The sequence below is a fragment of the Pseudophryne corroboree genome, chromosome 11 (genome assembly GCF_028390025.1).
Source record: "Pseudophryne corroboree isolate aPseCor3 chromosome 11, aPseCor3.hap2, whole genome shotgun sequence".
Classification (NCBI taxonomy): Eukaryota; Metazoa; Chordata; class Amphibia; order Anura; family Myobatrachidae; genus Pseudophryne; species Pseudophryne corroboree.
This window is the reverse complement of record NC_086454.1, coordinates 16,304,030-16,325,820: the sequence shown is the minus strand read 5'-3', so window position 1 is coordinate 16,325,820 and position 21,791 is coordinate 16,304,030. Positions and strand designations below refer to the sequence as shown.

At 48.0% G+C, this 21,791-nt stretch overlaps 1 protein-coding gene across 3 annotated transcripts in view; it reads left to right on the top strand.

Annotated features, from left to right (window-relative positions):
- Positions 1-21,791, top strand: part of EHF (ETS homologous factor) — a 60,643-nt gene that overhangs the window by 23,651 nt on the left and 15,201 nt on the right. For 2 of the 3 annotated variants that reach the window (XM_063946306.1, XM_063946305.1), the window contains exon 2: positions 12,409-12,514. In XM_063946306.1, the coding sequence (XP_063802376.1) occupies positions 12,412-12,514 (103 nt within the window). In that variant the 5' untranslated portion in view covers positions 12,409-12,411. Of the gene's footprint in view, positions 1-10,218; positions 10,374-12,408; positions 12,515-21,791 lie in introns of all 3 variants that reach the window. The other variant, XM_063946304.1, reaches the window with a different exon arrangement.

Here is a 21,791-nt window from a genome sequence, read left to right as displayed (position 1 = left end):
GACACCTGTAGCAGGGATGATGGGAGATACATGTACCTGTATGGGGGCACCTGTAGCAGGGATGATGGGAGATACGTGTACCTGGATGGGGACACCTGTAGCAGGTATAATGGGAGATATGTGTACCTGGATGGGGACACCTGTAGCAGGGATGATGGGAGATACATGTACCTGGATGAGGACACCTGTAGCAGGGATGATGGGAGATACATGTACCTGGATGAGGACACCTGTAGCAGGGATGATGGGAGATACGTGTACCTGGATGGGGGCACCTGTAGCGGGGATCAGAGCCGGCCCTAACCAATATGATGCCCTAGGCAAAATTTTGGCTGGTGCCCCCTAGCACCACCGCTGGTTCTGCCTCTGACCTTGCACTTCTTTCCCAGCACCATCACCCCTCACCCATAGCAGTCCTTGTACCCCCTATATTTTAAATAGGAACAGTTTGCACATTTGACGCACAGCCCAAAAAGGGGCATCTTCTTGCTGGGAAAGGGCATGGCCACACAATAGTAACCCCAATTCCAATTATGCCACACAGTATTGCAACTTTATTCACATTTTATCTTGCGATAGTGTCCATAATTCATATTACATCCCACAGTAGTATCACTTTACCTTATAAACGTTACTCCTCACAGTAGAGCCCCTTATTCACATTACATCACACTGAATTGCTCCTTATTCACATTACACCACACCTTATTGCTCTTTATTCACATTAGACGACACAGTAGTGCCCTTTCTATTTGCAACGCCACATAGTAGAGCACCTTATACACATAATGCCACACATTAGTAATGCATTTATACACAATTCCACATAGTAATGCCCCTTACACAAATGAGACACATTAATGTCCTTATAAACATAATGCACCTTACACATTATGACAACCTTTATTAATGCCCTTTTACACATAATGTCCCTTACACATATGCCACACATTATTAATGCCCTTATACACATAATGACACACATAGTGCCCCCTACACATTTGCTGCACATTATTAGTGTCCCTATACACATAATGACACACATACAGTAGTACCCTGTTACACATATGCCGCACATTATTAATGCCCTTATACACATAATGACACACATAGTGGCCCTTTACACATATGTTGCACATTATTAATGCATTTTTACATGACACACATAATGCTGCTTACACATATTCTGAACACTACTGCACAACCAACCCACTCACATGCACACAGCACTCACACTTCCACTAACACTGTGAGCTCTGCCTCTGCTTGGATACAGATGTGTCCTCACAAATCTTGCCTCAATGCTAACGTCGGGCACCTTTTTTTTAATGAATATGCATCTTATTTGCATTGCTATGTGGCTAGGATGCACAAGCAGCTACTGCTGATTAAACTGATATGCAGCATGCCTATATATTGTGTGAGACTGTGGCTGTATCTGCATATGAAATGCTACATACAAAATATAGGCATGCTGCATATCATTTTAATCAGCAGAAGCTGATGATGCCCCTAGTCATATCAAATGCCCTAGGCAATTGCTTAGTTTGCCTATGCCTATGGCCGGCTCTGGCGGGGATGATGGGAGATACGTGTACCTGGATGGGGACACCTGTAGCGGGGATGATGGGAGATACGTGTACCTGGATGGGTACACCTGTAGCAGGGATGATGGGAGATTCATGTACCTGGATGAGGACACCTGTAGCAGGGATGATGGAAGATACATGTACCTGGATGGGGACACCTGTAGCAGGGATGATGGGAGATTCATGTACCTGGATGAGGACACCTGTAGCAGGGATGATGGAAGATACATGTACCTGGATGGGGACACCTGTAGCAGGGATGATGGGTGATACATGTACCTGGATGGGGACACCTGTAGCAGGGATGATGGGAGATACGTGTACCTGGATGGGGACACCTGTAGCAGGGATGATGGGAGATACATGTACCTGGATGGGGACACCTGTAGCAGGGATGATGGGAGATACATGTACCTGTATGGGGGCACCTGTAGCAGGGATGATGGGAGATACATGTACCTGGATGGAGACACCTGTAGCAGGGATGATGGGAGATACATGTACCTGGATGGGGACACCTGTAGCAGGGATGATGGGAGATACGTGTACCTGGATGGGGACACCTGTAGCAGGTATAATGGGAGATACATGTACCTGGATGGGGACACCTGTAGCAGGGATGATGGGAGATACATGTACCTGGATGGGGACACCTGTAGCAGGGATGATGGGAGATACGTGTACCTGGATGGGGACACCTGTAGCAGGTATAATGGGAGATACATGTACCTGGATGGGGACACCTGTAGCAGGGATGATGGGAGATACATGTACCTGGATGAGGACACCTGTAGCAGGGATGATGGGAGATACATGTACCTGGATGAGGACACCTGTAGCAGGGATGATGGGAGATACGTGTACCTGGATGGGGGCACCTGTAGCGGGGATCAGAGCCGGCCCTAACCAATATGTTGCCCTAGGCAAAATTTTGGCTGGTGCCCCCTAGCACCACCGCTGGTTCTGCCTCTGACCTTGCACTTCTTTCCCAGCACCATCACCCCTCACCCATAGCAGTCCTTGTACCCCCTATATTTTAAATAGGAACAGTTTGCACATTTGACGCACAGCCCAAAAAGGGGCATCTTCTTGCTGGGAAGGGGCATGGCCACACAATAGTAACCCCAATTCCAATTATGCCACACAGTACTGCAACTTTATTCACATTTTATCTTGCGATAGTGTCCATAATTCATATTACATCCCACAGTAGTATCACTTTACCTTATAAACGTTACTCCTCACAGTAGAGCCCCTTATTCACATTACATCACACTGAATTGCTCCTTATTCACATTACACCACACCTTATTGCTCTTTATTCACATTAGACGACACAGTAGTGCCCTTTCTATTTGCAACGCCACATAGTAGAGCACCTTATACACATAATGCCACACATTAGTAATGCATTTATACACAATTCCACATAGTAATGCCCCTTACACAAATGAGACACATTAATGTCCTTATAAACATAATGCACCTTACACATTATGACAACCTTTATTAATGCCCTTTTACACATAATGTCCCTTACACATATGCCACACATTATTAATGCCCTTATACACATAATGACACACATAGTGCCCCCTACACATTTGCTGCACATTATTAGTGTCCCTATACACATAATGACACACATACAGTAGTACCCTGTTACACATATGCCGCACATTATTAATGCCCTTATACACATAATGACACACATAGTGGCCCTTTACACATATGTTGCACATTATTAATGCATTTTTACATGACACACATAATGCTGCTTACACATATTCTGAACACTACTGCACAACCAACCCACTCACATGCACACAGCACTCACACTTCCACTAACACTGTGAGCTCTGCCTCTGCTTGGATACAGATGTGTCCTCACAAATCTTGCCTCAATGCTAACGTCGGGCACCTTTTTTTTAATGAATATGCATCTTATTTGCATTGCTATGTGGCTAGGATGCACAAGCAGCTACTGCTGATTAAACTGATATGCAGCATGCCTATATATTGTGTGAGACTGTGGCTGTATCTGCATATGAAATGCTACATACAAAATATAGGCATGCTGCATATCATTTTAATCAGCAGAAGCTGATGATGCCCCTAGTCATATCAAATGCCCTAGGCAATTGCTTAGTTTGCCTATGCCTATGGCCGGCTCTGGCGGGGATGATGGGAGATACGTGTACCTGGATGGGGACACCTGTAGCGGGGATGATGGGAGATACGTGTACCTGGATGGGTACACCTGTAGCAGGGATGATGGGAGATTCATGTACCTGGATGAGGACACCTGTAGCAGGGATGATGGAAGATACATGTACCTGGATGGGGACACCTGTAGCAGGGAAGATGGGAGATTCATGTACCTGGATGAGGACACCTGTAGCAGGGATGATGGGAGATACATGTACCTGGATGGGGACACCTGTAGCAGGGATGATGGGAGATACATGTACCTGGATGGGGGCACCTGTAGCAGGGATGATGGGAGATACGTGTACCTGGATGGGGACACCTGTAGCAGGTATAATGGGAGATACATGTACCTGGATGGGGACACCTGTAGCAGGGATGATGGGAGATACATGTACCTGGATGAGGACACCTGTAGCAGGGATGATGGGAGATACATGTACCTGGATGAGGACACCTGTAGCAGGGATAATGGGAGATACATGTACCTGGATGGGTGCACCTGTAGCAGGGATAATGGGAGATACATGTACCTGGATGGGGACACCTGTAGCAGGGATGATGGGAGATACGTGTACCTGAATGGGGACACCTGTAGCGGGGATGATGGGAGATACGTGTACCTGGATGGGGACACCTGTAGCGGGGATGATGGGAGATACGTGTACCTGGATGGGGGCACCTGTAGCAGGGATGATGGGAGATACATGTACCTGGATGGGGGTACCTGTAGCAGGGATGATGGGAGATACATGTACCTGGATGGGGGCACCTGTAGCAGGGATGATGGGAGATACGTGTACCTGGATGGGGGCACCTGTAGCAGGGATGATGGGAGATACGTGTACCTGGATGAGGACACCTGTAGCAGGGATGATGGGAGATACGTGTACCTGGATGGGGACACCTGTAGCAGGGATGATGGGAGATACGTGTACCTGGATGGGGACACCTGTAGCAGGGATGATGGGAGATACGTGTACCTGGATGGGGACACCTGTAGCAGGGATGATGGGAGATACGTGTACCTGGATGAGGACACCTGTAGCAGGGATGATGGGAGATACATGTACCTGGATGGGGGCACCTGTAGCAGGGATGATAGGAGATACATGTACCTGTATGGGGACACCTGTAGCAGGGATTATGGGAGATACGTGTGCCTGGATGGGGACACCTGTAGCAGGGATGATGGGAGATACATGTACCTGGATGGGGACACCTGTAGCCAGTGTTTGAGAGATACTTGTACAGGTATATGGGAGATAAATGAATGAAGTCACCTGTAGTAAGGTAATGTGAGTTACCTGCTTGGGGACACCTGTAACAGGGATCATTGATAATACCTGGAAGAGGACACTTGTAGGGGATAATGGGAGACACCTGTAGCAGGGGAAAGATAATTGGATGGGGACACCTGCACCAGGCATATAAGAGATAACTAGATAAAGACACCTGTAACAGGTACAGGGCAGATACCTAGATGGGGACACCTTTAGCAGGTATATAAGAGATACATGAATGGGGAAAACTGGATGGTGTCATAAATTGGACTTTCAAACTTGTTTCATGCACTAAGTGACTCATCACTTACAGTAACTGTCCCACAGGTCAGGTTTTTAGTTGTACTGTGGTGCTGATGCAAGGACGTCTCTATTTTGGATCTCGACAGCTGACCGCATTTCCTCCAGAGTCTGGCAGCCTATCTATGACCTGCAGCTCTTATGTAAACCTTTACTATTCACTAGGTCACTGCCAGAGCAATAGGCGGGAGAAGGGGGGAGGCACATGCGCATTGTGAGGTAGTAATTTTTATAATGAATACGCCCCTTGGAGAGAGATAAAGTGGAGAGAGATAAAGGACACTTGTGTCCATTTTCAACTTGCATCCTATTCACGGCAAACGCAACTCGCCTCCATTGGAATGCATGGTGCGTACGCATGCCGCAATCACTCATGGCAGGCTGCGGGAAGCCATTGCCGTGATGCGTACGCATGTGGTAAGCGATTTCCTGCAAGATGACACATTGCAGTTTGAAGTCGATTGTTCTTTATCTCTCTCCACTTTATCTCTGTCCAAGACTTTTTAGATCTCCCCCAAATAAATAAACCTATATGACATGGTCCCCTGCTCTATTCCACAATATAATGTTCTCAGATTATGCCTCTGTTTAGCAGGGAATTACCTGAATCTCATGCAACCGATGTTTTGTCCCTGTGGTTGAGGTTGCCTTGCTGAAAAGGAAATTCTCTTGAATTTCCAAACAAACCCCAGACAGCCGCAAACGCTGAGCCTTGTTTGGGGAAGGAGGTGGTAACGTCTGCGTGGCTGAATTGCTGGGTGTACAGACATTATTAATATTATACAGTCAGTCCTGCAAGGGCCTCTACCACACACTGCAGATACCTACCTAAACAAAGGCTGGACAGTCAATGGGGCTTAATTATGAAACTAATTGGGACAAAAGGTAGTTCAGTAATCAGTTTTTTAGGATAATAATTGTTTTTTTTTCTTTCATAATTTTACAATACAATTTAGCTTTTATTGGCTGTTATACTGTCAAATATTATTTCTGGCTCAGGTATACTGGGCTCAGATAATTGGCGCTTTAGATTACTGGCTATCGGATAAACAGCGTTCTATTATACTATGCTAAAAATCAGATCCTCCGAGTCAAAATGACTGATAAATCCTGATTCAGGGGGATACAGATGTGGGCGCTGCTGTGTCTTTTGGCGGTCATCTGTCTGTGACTTTATGCAAACGCCTTCCCACAAGCACATCCATGGGTCCAAATGTGCAATCAGCGTCCGTACAGATGCGTCTTTAGACATCGCCATCCATTGCGCCATCAGTTCTATGGACAGCAGGTGCTGTTTCTCTGTCCGAGTATGGCCTCCTATGTGAGTGATTCAGCCAGCGTCTCTGTACGCGACGGTATCAACAATGCACCCGCGACACTTCCATGACAGACCATGGATCTTCTCTGTGCGTCTGATTAGCCGCATCGCAGTCACCGCCCACGAACGTCCAGCACTTTTCCAAGACACCTTTGATACCGTTCAACTCAGTCGCAATAGTGCTTATGTGCGTACATGCTATAGGAGTTTCTAGGGATTTTCGCGCAGCTACAGTTGCAAAGAATTGCTCAACTCTGTGAATCCATTATTGCATAACTTGATGTTACTTTCTCTTTTAGCGAGCAGGGCCCTCCGACTTCTATGTCTGTGATTACCAAGTTTTGTTCTATTACTGTTCTAATTGTAAAGTGCAACGGAATATGCTGCGCTGTATAGCACACTGTTAATAAATAATAAATATATAAGAAACTGTTACTAAATACATACGTTGTACAGAACAGAGTAAGACAGTACAGTAGACGCATTCATGTTCACTGCCAGGATCCCTGTTCATTAAGTTTCTCTCTGGAACCTTACAAAACAGCAATAAAAATAATATCTTTGCCAAGTTTCTTTGTCTTCAGGTTTGTTTTGGCAAAGGTAACAGCGGTTTGTGGGTTATTTTAATTAACCCATTCACCGTATGTTTTCTCACACGTGGTTATAAGTGGACAAAATAAATAGGAAACTTAAAGTGGATTCCTCATTAAGGTTTTCTGAATTATCTGTAGACTTAAGTTGTTATTATGAATATCCCCCAATTAATTATAAGATTTGTGAACATTTGTTTTACATTTTGATTTGCCTAACGGGAAGAATAAAATGACGGCAGCCTTTCAGCATGTCTGTCTGTATCCAGAGTCTCACAAGTGGCTGTGCTGTATAGTGACTGTGTATAGGGGCACACTGCATGCTGCTGTGTGCTGTGCTATACTCTGCTGCAGTGGGCGTACTGTGTCAAGGGTCTCACAAGTGGCTGTGCTATATAGTGACTGTGTATAGGGGCACTCTGCATGGTGCTGTGTGCTGCGCTATACTTTGCTATGCTGGCTGTGCTGTGTCCAGACTTACAAGTGGCTGTGCTATATAGTGACTGTGTATAGGGGCACACTGCATGCTGCTGTGTGCTGCGCTATACTTTGCTATGCTGACTGTGCTGTGTCCAGATTCACAAGTGGCTGTGCTCTGTATAGTGACTTATAGGAGGCATGCTGCTGTATGCTGCGCTATATTTTGCTTTAAATTGTACTGTTTGGTGTGCTTTACCCTAGTGCGCTTTGTTCACATGCATCTATAAGCCCTGTGATCCGTGCAGTTTGAACCGAGCAGCAAGTTAAAAACACAGAAAAATAAAATATATATTCTATTGTTTGTACTGTTTGGTGCTCTTTGTTCACGTGCATCTATAAGCCCTGTGATCAACACAGTTTGAACAGAGCTGCAAGTTTAAAAAAAGTAGAAAGATTTTTTTAATTGTTTGTACTGTTTGCTTTACCTTAGTGCGCTTTGTTCACATTTATCTAATAGCCCTGTGATTCAGGCAGTTTTAACTGAGCTGCAAGTTGAAAAAAGAAAAAATATATATAGATCTATTGTTTGCACTGTTCTGTGCACTGCACCCCAGTACGCAGTGGCAAGGTTCATAGACTGCTGTGTGTTTGTGCCACTGCTCTGTCACTTAGTAACCTGCCAACTTGCTACAGCCTTTGGACAATATTGGTGAAAACAATATTGTGAGCTGTGAGGTGGTCAAAACTGACTGGAAATGACTGGAAATTAAAAAATAGTCCTAAATTATGTGATTTTATCTTGTTTTGTAATTAAAAAGAAAAAAAAAAGCAAATCCAATTCCAAAGCTGGACGATGAATCAGAGCCAAATCAAAAACCAGCAAAATTGGTCCAACGCACATCTCTAATTTCTGAGCATTAAAGGTACTATGCCGTCAGAATGGCGTGGGGCTGTTCATAATGGTGCCACATCGCTGCCGCAATGCTGCTTATATAAACTGAGCAATGTTTGCTCTACCATAATGATATGCACAGCTGCACATCTCTCGAAATTGAATTGCTCCCTTATTAGTTTAGGTGCCTATATAAAAAGGAGCAAAAAGCCCTACCTCCGATGAAAACGGTGACAGCTTCACTGTCGGTAGTAGCAGTGTTATCACCATACTTGCCAGAGGGGAGATGTAGGTGATCATTGTGGCCAAGCCCCCTGCATCAGGATTGTGAAAAGGGAGTGGCAAAAAGATGATGCAGTTCTCCAATTATTGCATCGCCCATCCTGCCCTCACTCTGGGATGTGGGTGGGATCCGGGAGTGTGACCTATTGATCCGTGGGGACTTCCCAAAGTTCCGGGAAATTAAGCAAATATTGTTATTGTTGCGATACATAATACTGTATGGGTTGGAGGTGCGAGATGCTGGCCGAACTTAGACTTTTTTTTAAAGGGGCATTCGCTTACAAGGCACAACCATGTATTGTAAGTGATTGCCCCAAAAAAGTCTGAGATCGGTCGGCGTCTCGCACCTCCGGCGATCTCGGGCGTCATTGTATCCGGCTCTAAGTATGTTTCGATCTATACACCCATCAGCCATAACATTAACACCACCTGCCTAATATTGTGTAGGTCCCCCGTGTGCTGCCAGAAAAGCTCTGACCCATCCAGGCGTGGACTCCACAAGACCTGTGAAGGTGTCTTGTGGTATCTGGCACCAAGATGTTGCAGCAGATCCTGTAAGTCCTGTAAGATGTGAGGTGGGACCTCCATGGTTCAGACTTGTATTTCCAGCACATCCCACAGATGCTCAATCAGATTGAGATCTGAGGAATTTGGAGGCTGTTCTGTTCTGTCATCTTTCTATCATAGCCAGCAGTAACTGTATCAGTAATATGTGCTACAGTAGCTCTTCTGCGGGATAGAACCAGACGGGATAGCCTTTGCTCCCCATGCACATTAATGAGCCTTGGGCACCCATAGCCCTGTCACTGATTGTCCTTCCTTGGACTACTGCTTACCAGAAACCACCCCACAAGACCATGCGTTTTGGAGATGCTCTCCCCCAGCCGTCTAGCCATCACAATTTGGCCCTTGTCCAAGTCGCTGAAATCCTTACACGCGCTCGTATTCCTGCTGCCAACGCATCAGCTTAAAAAACTGAGCGTTCACTTGCTGCTTAATATATCCCACCCCGTTACAGGTGCTATTGTAACAAGATAATCAATGTTCTACACCAGTCAATGGTGTATCTATATTGGGTACAGGGCCCACACGCACATATTATTTTACTTACCTTTTGCGTCGTCTGCAGAGTTCCACATTTTTCGTCTATTTTTACAATGTATTTATTACAAAGAGGAAGTGAAAGTGTCAGAGGAATGTTTGGCTTGGGTAACGCGTTGCTTCGATATGTATTCTGAGTGTTACTGTACAGTAGCTCACGTAGGACTGCACGGTAATATAACAGGAATGTCTACAGCCTTAGTAATTGTTCTCATCTATGCTTTTTACTACTTAGCGTCATTTCCCTGGCCTAACACAGCGCTGGAAGATACGCGGCATGTCCGTGGGCTCATGCATTATTTTGTATTTCTGGACATTTTGGTGCTAAGTAACGCTCGGATGTTTTTCACCAGCCTTGCACATCTGTGTTCGCTTCCAAAGACTAATAAGGTCAGTGGAAAATGCAAAACAGCAGATATTTTATATGTTCTCCTAAATCCGAGGTTCTCAAACGTGGTCCTCAAGGCACCCCAACAGTCCAGGTTTTAGGAATATCCATGGCTCAGCACAGATGCTTAAATCAAATTGACTGAGGTGCTAATTAAGTCACCTGTGGCCAAGCATGGATAAACTTAAAACATGCACCACTGGGGTGCCTTGAGGACCCCGTTTGAGAACCTCTGTCCTAAACTGTAGGGCACAGAACACAGATCCGCCAAGCTGGAGCAAAACGTATTTCATAATACATACATCCTATTGGGCTGATTTACAGACGATACAGCTGCCCGTTGTATGGGCCTAATTCAGACATGATCGTAGCCGTGCAAAATTTTGCACGGCTACAATCAGCCGCCCTGACATTCGGGGGGATACCCAGCACAAGGCTAGTACGCCCCGCATGTCTGGCTGCCCCCCCCCACCACCCAGGTACAAAAGCATCGCACGGCGGAGATGCTTTTGTACCTGAAGAGTAGCTCCCTACCAGCGCAGCAGGGAGCTACCCGTCGCTCTCTGCGTTGCCCGGACCGCGCCCACAAAACAGCGGCCCCCTCCCGCCCAGCGAATGCCTCTGCCTGTCAATCAGGCAGAGGCGATCGCTGGGCTGAGATGCTGATAGCATCTCTGGCATGCGCCGGCTCACTTGCGGCGCATGCGCAGTTCAGACCTGGTCGCCCCGCTGTGTGAAAACGCACAGCAGTGATCAGGTGTGAATTAGGCCATATGTACAATACGTACAACATTTACATCTTGTAGCTACTGTAGCACATTTAGGTAATGTAATGGCGGATGTTGCCACGCAAAGTCTCAATGTGGCTCCGTTGTACAGCGCCATGATTTGCGGCAAAGTGCAGCGAGGGCAGGGCTGTGATTTTGCAATTCATTACTTGTGGTCCTCCTAGGCCCGTCCATTTTACTGTGGAAGTCGGCAGGATCCGGGACACTGATCCATTCTCCCAGGAGTGTGGAAGAGCTCTCCAACATGTGGGAATTTCCTGGGAATTGCAGGACAGTAGGCACATAAGTGCTGAGCCACAGAAAGCAACTAGTCACATTTACTCCACTTACTGCAACTCTGATCCAAGCCCTGCGTGTGAAATCTCCAGACCCCTCTTCTGTCACCTGGGGGGCTCTGTGTGTTTTCTATTAGGATCACTGTAGTGATCATCATGTGGCTGATTTTGGGAGCAAAGCAAAAACATGGAGTACCTTTGTACCTTGGTAAAACCGTGCTGCTCTGCAGGTGGGGAATATCAGAGAGATGTAGATTTGGTAGGGGTGGATCCACTGGAGTATCTATAATGGGTGCAAGCTGTGCATTGCACCCATAAACATATACTTACCCCTCCGGAGACCTGCGGCAGCCGGCTCTGCAGACAGAAATCACTGGTAAAATGGCGTGGTGTCCATTTTCATGGTGAGTTGCGCATGCACAATAGACAGTTCCCATGGAACAAGGCGCAGGCACAATGTTCACGGAGACCTGCGTATGCGCAGTAGACTGACACAAAGCCGGAGTCTACTGGGGTGACAGAACGGAGGGGCCCGCACAGGGTCTGCACACGGGCCCCCTTCTCTCTTAAACTCAAATTTAAATGTCAGCGTAGGTCTATAGCTGTCCACCATATGTGGGCTGCATGCAAAAGCAGTCAGTATTTCTCCTGCACGCAGAATACATACATATTACACCTCTTGCATTGCAGCGTGGTTTGTTCCAGGTGCAAAGTGACTTGCTCTTTTTGTTTCACTCTCACCTCGTTATCAGCCCAATCACTGTAATAAAACATTGTCCGTGACATCTTCTGCCCTCCCCCAACGCACTCAGCCAGGTAACCAGATCACCTGTAGCATGCTTACAGCAGGAAAAACGAAAACGTTCAGGTTTGGATTCCAGTAATTAGTATAAGAAAGCTGCGGTCACTGACAATTATTCCATCGCTCTTCCCGAAATCCATTTATTCTCATCACCGTATTCTTCTTTCTACAGATCATGATTTTACAAGGAAACAACATTATGAATATAAACCCGAGCACCAGCTCACACTCACACTCCCACCAAACTGTATGGACGGCTCCCTACTCTGCGTGTGATGGTGAGAATACTAGGATGGGGCGCATTGGGTGGGGTCATCTCATTTGTGGAGAACAAGTTTTAGGTGCATGATCATATGTGTGAAACCAGGGTCGGTTCTTGCCCTTTTGGCGCCCCGGGCGGGAAATAGGGGCGTGGCTTCATACAGGGGGCATGGTCAGTTACGCCCCCTGTGCAGTAGAGTAGCGCTGCTGAAAAAGAAAAAAAAATGTATACTTACTATCCCCGCTCCCGACCGCTGCAGACCTCCGCCGGCGCCGCTCCTGTCCTCGGATCTGACATAGACAGACACTAGAGGTCAATTATGACCCCTAGCGTCTGTCAGTCCCACAATGCTGTGCGGTGCGCGATGACGTCATCGCGCACAGCAAAGGTCCTCTGCACGAAGGGAAACTAGGCGCGTAGCGTCTAGTTCCCTTCACAGTGGGGAACCAGAGGGACCAGCGGGGGACACAGCGGGCAGCAGGGGGCACAGCAGTAGCGGATCTTGCCATGGAGCGCTGCCCTCCGGATGGCGCCGGCGCCCTCCGGAAGGCGGCGCCCCTGGCAAAAGTCCTGCTTGCCCGTGGCAAGATCCGCTACTGTGTGAAACGTGTGACTGCACAAATATATACTTATACAGATCATGTAGTTTTGCTACACAAAACACACGTTCTATAGGTGCAGACTGCAGAGTTTACATTCTGTATTCCCACACACATACTCACACTGAAAGGCTTATTTCTTCAGAAGACAAAAAAACTATCAATATGTCTTTGGAGTGTTGGAAGAAACCACTTGGGGGGGGGGGGTGGGGGGGGGTCATTCAGGTGCGGTTGTTGGTGCTATCACTGCTGCTTCCTTGGAGCCGCCCATCGCAGAGGCCAGGAAATCTCCATCCTTGGGAGGAGATTCCTGACCTCTTTCCTCCCCCTAAACGGCGGTGAGGCGCCCCCGTTTTTACAAATGGAAGCAATCTCCGCCCCTGAAACGGCATCAGACTGTCAATCAATGACAGTCTGATACTGGGTTGCTTCCAACATCACAGAATGTGTCCTGTGCATAGAACCCAACCAGTATTGCTCCTCCCACTATATAACTCTCAGTCTGTGGCTTCCTGCTGCCTCCATTCCCCTCCTCACATCATGTCACTGCTCCTGTCACATGCAGCCATGTCCTCACTGACACAGCACTCATCTCCTGATATACTCTGTACTGCTGGGGACCCTGCTCCTCCCACTATATAACTCTCAGTCTGTGGCTTCCTGCTGCCTCCATTCCCTTCCTCACATCATGTCACTGCCTCTGTCACATGCAGCCCTGTCCTCACTGACACATCACTCATCTCCTGATATACTCTGTGCTGCTGGGGACCCTGCTTCTCCCACTATATAACTCTCAGTCTGTGGCTTCCTGCTGCCTCCATTCCCCTCCTCACATCATGTCAATTCCCTGTCACATGCAGCCCTGTCCTCACTGACACATCACTCATCTCCTGATTATTATTTTATTATTATTATTATTATCCTTTATTTATATGGCGCCACAAGGGTTCCGCAGTGCCCAATTACAGAGTACATATGCACATAATCAAAACAGGAAAACAGTGACTTACAGTTGAAGACAATATAGGACAAGTACAGGGCAACTAAGCATAACTACACCAGTAAACATAGAGATAAGTTCCAGGTGGCCAAAAAACTGCGGGATCTGGGCAGTTGAGGATTATTAAAGTAAGAAAAGTATAAGCACATGAGGGAAGAGGGCCCTGCTCGTGAGAGCTTACATTCTAAGGGGAGGGGTAGACAGACAGGGGTGACACAGATGGGGTACATAGAGAGCGTGGAACAGAGGGTTAGGTTGAGATTTGGCTAGGTTTGGTAAAGAAATGGGTCTTAAGAGCCCGTTGGAAGTTTTGTAGAGAGGTGGAGAGTCTGAGGGGGAGAGGTAAAGAATTCCAGAGAAAGGGAGCAGCACGTGAAAAATCTTGGAGATAGGAGTGGGAGGAAGTAATCAGAAGACAGGAGAGTCGGCGTGCATTAGCAGAGCGAAGAGGACGGGTGGGAGAGTAAAGGGAGATAAGGTCAGAGATGTAGATGGGAGAGGAGTGGGTGAGGGCCTTGTAAGCGAGTGTGAGAAGCTTGAAATGGATTCTGAAAGGGAAGGGGAGCCAGTGAAGGTCTAGTAAGAGAGGAGAGGTGGCCGTAGTGCGTTTGGTGAGGAAGATGAGCCGGGCAGCAGCATTGAGGATAGATTGGAGTGGAGAGAGGTAATTGTCAGGAATGCCAGTCAGGAGGAGATTACAGTAGTCCAGTCTGGAAATAATCAGTGAGTGAATAATGATCTTAGTGGCATCCTGGGTGAGAAAAGGTCTGATTCTGGAAATGTTTTTAAGATGAAAATGACAGGTTTGTGAGAGGTGCTGAATGTGTGGTTTGAAGGAGAGGGAGGAGTCAAGGATTACGCCAAGACAGCGTACTTGGGGGCTAGGGGAGATAGTCGTGCCATCAATGGATAATGAGATTGTGGGAGGTGAGGCTGTGCGGGAGGGTGGGAAGATGATCAGCTCAGTCTTAGACATGTTGAGTTTAAGAAAGCGCTGAGACATCCAGGAAGAGATAGCAGAAAGACAGTTTGAGGTACGAGTGTGGAGAGCCGTGGAGAGATCAGGGGAGGAGAGGTAGATTTGAGTGTCATCAGCATAGAGGTGGTATTGGAAGTTAAAAGAACTAATGAGTTCACCTAAAGAGGACGTATAGAGAGAGAAAAGGAGAGGACCAAGAACAGAGCCTTGGAGGACACCAACAGTTAGTGGAAGTGGGGGCGAGGTAGCATCATGAGAGGAGACCGAGAAGGAACGATCAGAGAGGTAGGAGGACAGCCAGGAGAGGGCAGTATCACGCAGACCAAGAGAGTGAAGGATTTGCAGAAGGAGAGGGTGGTCCACAGTGTCAAAAGCAGCAGAGAGGTCAAGAAGAATAGGCAGAGAGTAGTGGCCCTTAGATTTGGCTGCATGGAGGTCATTGCAGACTTTTGTGAGGGCAGTTTCAGTGGAGTGGAGAGAAAGGAAACCAGACTGGAATGGGTCAAGCAGTGAGTGTGAGGAAAGAAAGGCAGTGAGGCGATTATAGACAATACGCTCAAGAAGTTTGGAGGCAAAGGGGAGGAGAGAGATGGGTCGATAGTTGGAGAGAGTGTTAGGATCAAGGGTAGGTTTTTTAAGAATAGGGGAGACTAGAGCATGCTTGAAGGCAGAGGGGACAGTGCCTGATGAAAGGGAGAGATTGAGAAGGTGGGCAAGATGGGAACAGGCAGAAGGAGAGAGGTAGCGGAGGAGGTAGGAGGGGATAGGGTCGAGCGGGGAGGTTGTGGGGGGGGAGGAACGGATGAGGGCCATGACTTCCTCGCCAGATACATGGGAGAAAGATGTCAGAGTTGGTAAGAGGGAAGGGGAGGGGTGGCAAGGGATGGGTGGTGGCTGGTTGCTGGTCTGGTGGGATGTGATATCCTGACGTATGGAGTCAATGTTGGATGTGAAATAAGTGGCAAAGTCAAGAGCAGACAATGAGGAAGGGAGAGGAGGTAGTGGTGGGCAGAGGAGGGAGTTACCAGTGGCAAAGAGGCGCCGGGGGTTGGAAGACTGGGTAGAGATGAGGATTTTGCAGTATGATTGTTTAGCGAGGGAAAGGGCAGTACTAAGGGATGAGAGCATGAATTTGAAATGGAGGAAGTCTGCCTTAGAGCGTGATTTCCTCCACTGTCGCTCGGCAGTACGTGAGCATTTTTGTAGATATCTGGTGCATTTGGTGTGCCAGGGTTGAGGTGTTGCTCTGCGAGGGTGAATAGTGGTTGGCAGAGCAACAGAGTCAAGGGCAGAAGTAAGAGATGCATTGTATAGGGATGTGGCTTGTTCAGGGCATGTGAGAGAGAGAAGAGGAGAGAGAAGGGAGTCAAACAGGGAGGATTGGGATGAGGTGTCAATAGCCTCAATGTTACGCTTAGTGATGGTAGCCTTAGGAGGGAGAGATGGGGAAGCAGAGATAGATAAGTTGAAAGAGAGCAAGTGGTGGTCAGAGAGGGGAAAAGGGGAATTGGAGAAATCAGAAATATCACAGCGGTGAGTGAAAACCAGATCCAGTGAGCTCCCGTTCACATGGGAGGGTGAGGTGGTCCACTGGGAGAGACCAAGTGAAGAGGTGAGGTTAAGGAGTTTAGAGGCAGGGGATTGTGTGGGGTTTTCGATAGGGATGTTGAAATCACCTAGAATAATGGAGGGAATGTCAGAAGAGAGGAAGTGAGGTAGCCAGGAAGAAAAGTTGTCGAGGAATTTGGAGGAAATGCCAGGTGGACGGTAAATTACAGCAACTCGAAGATTAGTAGGTTGGTAGAGGCGTATTGCATGGACCTCAAATGTAGAGAATGTAAGAGAAGGTTCTGGAGGTATAAGTTGGTATGTGTAGCTTGAGGGTAAAAGGATCCCAACACCACCCCCATGGCGACCACCGGGTCGGGGTGTGTGTGAGAATGTGAGGCCCCCAACAGAGAGAGCAGCAGGAGAAGTGGTGTCATGAGGAGTAATCCAGGTTTCTGTACTGGCCAGGAGGTGCAGGGAGTTGGAAATGAAAAGGTCATGAGTGGGGGCCAGTTTGTTGCAAATAGATCTGGCATTCCAGAGTGCACAGGATAGGGGGTATGAGTTTGTGGGAGAGATATGAATGAGATTATCAGGATTGCTGTAGCGTTGAGGTAGGAGTAATTTGGAAGGAAAGGATAAAGAGGGTGTGATGATGGCAGGGGTGTATCTAGGGGTTCGAGCACCCCTGGCAAAGTAAGGGAATGGCGCCCCCCCTCCCTCATAGTTAAAATATGGAAGTCGCGTGTGTTAAAAATGGGGCATGGCCACACAATTGTACCCTTATTTCATATTACACCACACAGTAGTGTCCCTTACTCACATTACAACGCACAATAATGTCCGTTATTCACATTATGCTATGCCTCCAAAGAAAAAAAATATTTGACCTTCACAGAAAAAAAAAAAAAACACACACACCATTGGCCCTACAGAAAAGAAAACATATTAAACAACACAGAAAAAATAAAATAAAAACACACTGGCTTTCACAAGAAAACAAACAAATTGACCACCGACATGAAAAAGAATGAACATACTGACCCCCGTAGGAAATAAAAAAAAACACATTAGCCCCAACATAAAAAAAACATTGGCATCCACAGAAAAAATAAACACATTGGCCCCCACATAAAAAAAAACATATATTGGCACCCACAGAAAACAAACACACACATTGGCCTCTACAAAAAACAATCAAACACATTGGCCCCCACAGGAAAAAAACACAATGACCCCAAACAGGAAAAATAAAATAAATTATCCCCCACAGAAAAAAAAAAAAAAATTGGCTCCCACATTTAAGATATTAAAACACATTGGCCTACAAAAATAAATAAAAAATGGGGTGGACTGTGTATGTTCTTGCATTCGGGGGGGGGGGGGGGGGTGTACTCTGTCTAGGGGGCTGACGCACACAGCTGACACACTGAGACACAAACAGATGCTGACACACTGATGCTGACAGAGACACACAGAAAGATGCTGACACGCTGAGGCTTACACACTGACACAGATGTTGACACACAGACCCTGACATGCAAACAGACAATGACACACTGACACACAGACAGATGCTGGCACACTTATGCTGACACAGACACAAAGGCAGACACTGACACACAGACAGATGCTGACACTGACACACAGAAACATGCTGACACACTGATGCTGACACAGACAGATGCTGATACACTGATAGATGCTGACGCACTGACAGATGTTAACACAGACCCTGACTTACTGACATACAGAAACTGACACTGACAGACGCTGACACACAAACAGATGCTGACACACAAGCTATTTCACCTTCCCATGATGTGTGTCCCTTGCCTCCCCGCATGCAGCTGCCAAGTGGGGGGGGGGGGGAGGGGGAGGATACAGCGCAAGCCACAGCCGCCAGGTGGGAGTTGGGGGATCACTAACCTGCACATGCTTCCGTCTGAGGACAAGGTCTCGATTCCAGTTGCTGCAGGCTGCTGGGTCCTAGGGACCAAGGGTTGTATGGCTCCAGGGCACCCCCTGCTATTACACTGTTTGCCTGGCCCTAGACGCCTGGCCCCTCTGTGCGCTTGCTGTCCCTGGTCACTTGCCTCAGCACACACTAGCTTCACTGCCGCGGCTCCAGTTTGAATGAGCTTCTGTTCTGCGCATGCGCAGAAGCTCATATCGCCGCAGCCGCGTATAAAGGAATCGGCCAAAGTGGGGCGGAGCACGGCCACTGAAGTCAACAGGAGGGGAGGGGGGCATCCCAATCCGCCGCTGCTGACCTGTGTTGTCGTCGTCCGATGCCCGACAAAAATCACAGAAGGCAGCAGCGGCAGACACTGTTCTTCTCGCCAGAGTCCGGCACCGCTCCGCAGTCCATGCTACAATCAAGTAACTCTGCAAAACTACAGCTCCCAGCAGCCATTGCTGCCGGGAGCTCACAGCAGCAATGGCTGCTGGGAGCTGTAGTTTTAAAGAGTTACTTGATTGTAGTGCAGACTGCGGAGCGGTGCCGGACCCTGGCGAGAAGAACAGTGTCTGCCGCTGCTGCTATCTGTGGTCTTTGCCGGGCATCCCTGCAGGTGGGGGACACAGGGGCATAGTGAATCTGCCCCTTGGCCACGGGTGGCACAACCAGGCGGCGCCCCTCCTCAGCTGGCGCCCCTGGCGAGTGCCATCCTGGCCAATGGCTAGATACGCCCCTGGATGATGGTGCTGGGGCCTTGGCTAGGAAGGGAGACTGCATGAGTGAGACAGGGAGGGAGTGCAGTTTGATACTGGTGGAGGAGAGGTGAGGAGACAGGCAGAGGAGGGAGAGAGCAGGGTTGAGTGGTGGGGTATAAATGGTGTGAAGGGGCAGAAGTGAATTGCAATGGGGAAACAGAAGAGGAGGGGTAGAGAGGCAGACAGAGGAGAGGAGAGAGGATGAGATGTAGGAGACAGGGAGAGAGGGATAGAGGTGGTAACATGGGACAGAATAAAGGATTAAAAAGACTATGAGTAATGGGGGTTGCCAGCCTGGCCATAGTGGGGATGGGGTGTAAACTGGTAGTAAAATGAGAATAGGAGGAGGAGTGGTGGCTGATTGAGAGAGCAGTGAAGTACTGATATACTCTGTGCTGCTGGGGGACCCTGCTCCTCCCACTATATAACTCTCAGTCTGTGGCTTCCTGCTGCCTCCATTCCCCTCCTCACATCATGTCACTGCCTCTGTCACATGCAGCCCTGTCCTCACTGACCCATCCCTCATCTCCTGATATACTCTGTACTGCTGGAGAGCCTGCTCATCCCACTATATAACTCTCAGTCTGTGGCTTTCTGCTGCCTCCATTCCCCTCCTCACATCATGTCACTTCCCTGTCACATGCAGCCCTGTACTCACTAACACATCACTCATCTCCTGATATACTCTGTGCTGCTGGGGACCCTGCTTCTCCCACTATATAACTCTCAGTCTGTGGCTTTCTGCTGCCTCTATTCCCCTCCTCACATCATGTCACTTCCCTGTCACATGCAGCCCTGTCCTCACTAACACATCACTCATCTCCTGATATACTCTGTGCTGCTGGGGACCCTGCTTCTCCCACTATATAACTCTCAGTCTGTGGCTTCCTGCTGCCTCCATTCCCCTCCTCACATCATGTCACTTCCCTGTCACATGCAGCCCTGTCCTCACTGACACATCACTCATCTCCTGATATACTCTGTGCTGCAGGGGACCCTGCTCCTCCCACTATATACCTCTCAGTCTGTGGCTTCCTGCTGCCTCCATTCCCCTCCTCACATCATGTCACTGCCCCTGTCACATGCATCCCTGTCCTCACTGACACATCACTCATCTCCTTATATACTCTGTGCTGCAGGGGACCCAGCTCCTCCCACTATATAACTCTCAGTCTGTGGCTTCCTGCTGCCTCCATTCCCCTCCTCACATCATGTCACTGCCCCTGTCACATGCAGCCCTGTCCTCACTGACACATCACTCATCTCCTGATATACTCTGTACTGCTGGAGAGCCTGCTCATCCCACTATATAACTCTCAGTCTGTGGCTTTCTGCTGCCTCCATTCCCCTCCTCACATCATGTCACTTCCCTGTCACATGCAGCCCTGTCCTCACTAACACATCACTCATCTCCTGTAATACTCTGTGCTGCTGGGGACCCTGCTTCTCCCACTATATAACTCTCAATCTGTGGCTTTCTGCTGCCTCCATTCCCCTCCTCACATCATGTCACTGCCCCTGTCACATGCAGCCCTATCCTCACTAACACATCACTCATCTCCTGATATACTCTGTGCTGCTGGGTGACCCTGCTCCTCCCACTATATAACTCTCAGTCTGTGGCTTCCTGCTGCCTCTATTCCCCTCCTCGCATCATGTCACTGCCCCTGTCACATGCAGCCCTGTCCTCACTGACACATCACTCATCTCCTGATATACTCTGTGCTGCTGGGGACCCTGCTCCTTCCACTATATAACTCTCAGTCTGTGGCTTCCTGCTGCCTCCATTCCCCTCCTCACATCATGTCACTACCCCTGTCACATGCAGCCTTGTCCTCACTGACACATCACCCATCTCCTGATATAATCTGCGCTGCTGGGGACTCTGCTCCTCCCATAGAAACATAGAAACATAGAATTTGTCGGCAGATAAGAACCACTTGGCCCATCTAGTCTGCCCCTTATTTTTTTTATTTTTTATTTTTTATTTTATATTATTTTTTTATCACTAACCTTATTTGATCCTTATTTCTTTGTAAGGATATCCTTATGTCTATCCCATGCATGTTTAAATTGCTCTACTGTCTTAGCCTCTACCACCTCTGATGGGAGGCTATTCCACTTGTCCACTACCCTTTCTGTGAAATAATTTTTCCGCAAATTTCCCCTGAACCTCCCCCCCTCCCACTATATAACTCTCAGTCTGTGGCTTCCTGCTGCTTCCATTCCCCTCCTCACATCATGTCACTGCCCCTGTCACATGCAGCCCTGTCTTCACTTACACATCACTCATCTCCTGATATACTCTGTGCTGCTGGGGACCCTGCTCCTCCCACTATATAACTCTCAGTCTGTGGCTTCCTGCTGCTTCCATTCCCCTCCTCACATCATGTCACTGCCCCTGTCACATGCAGCCCTGTCTTCACTTACACATCACTCATCTCCTGATATA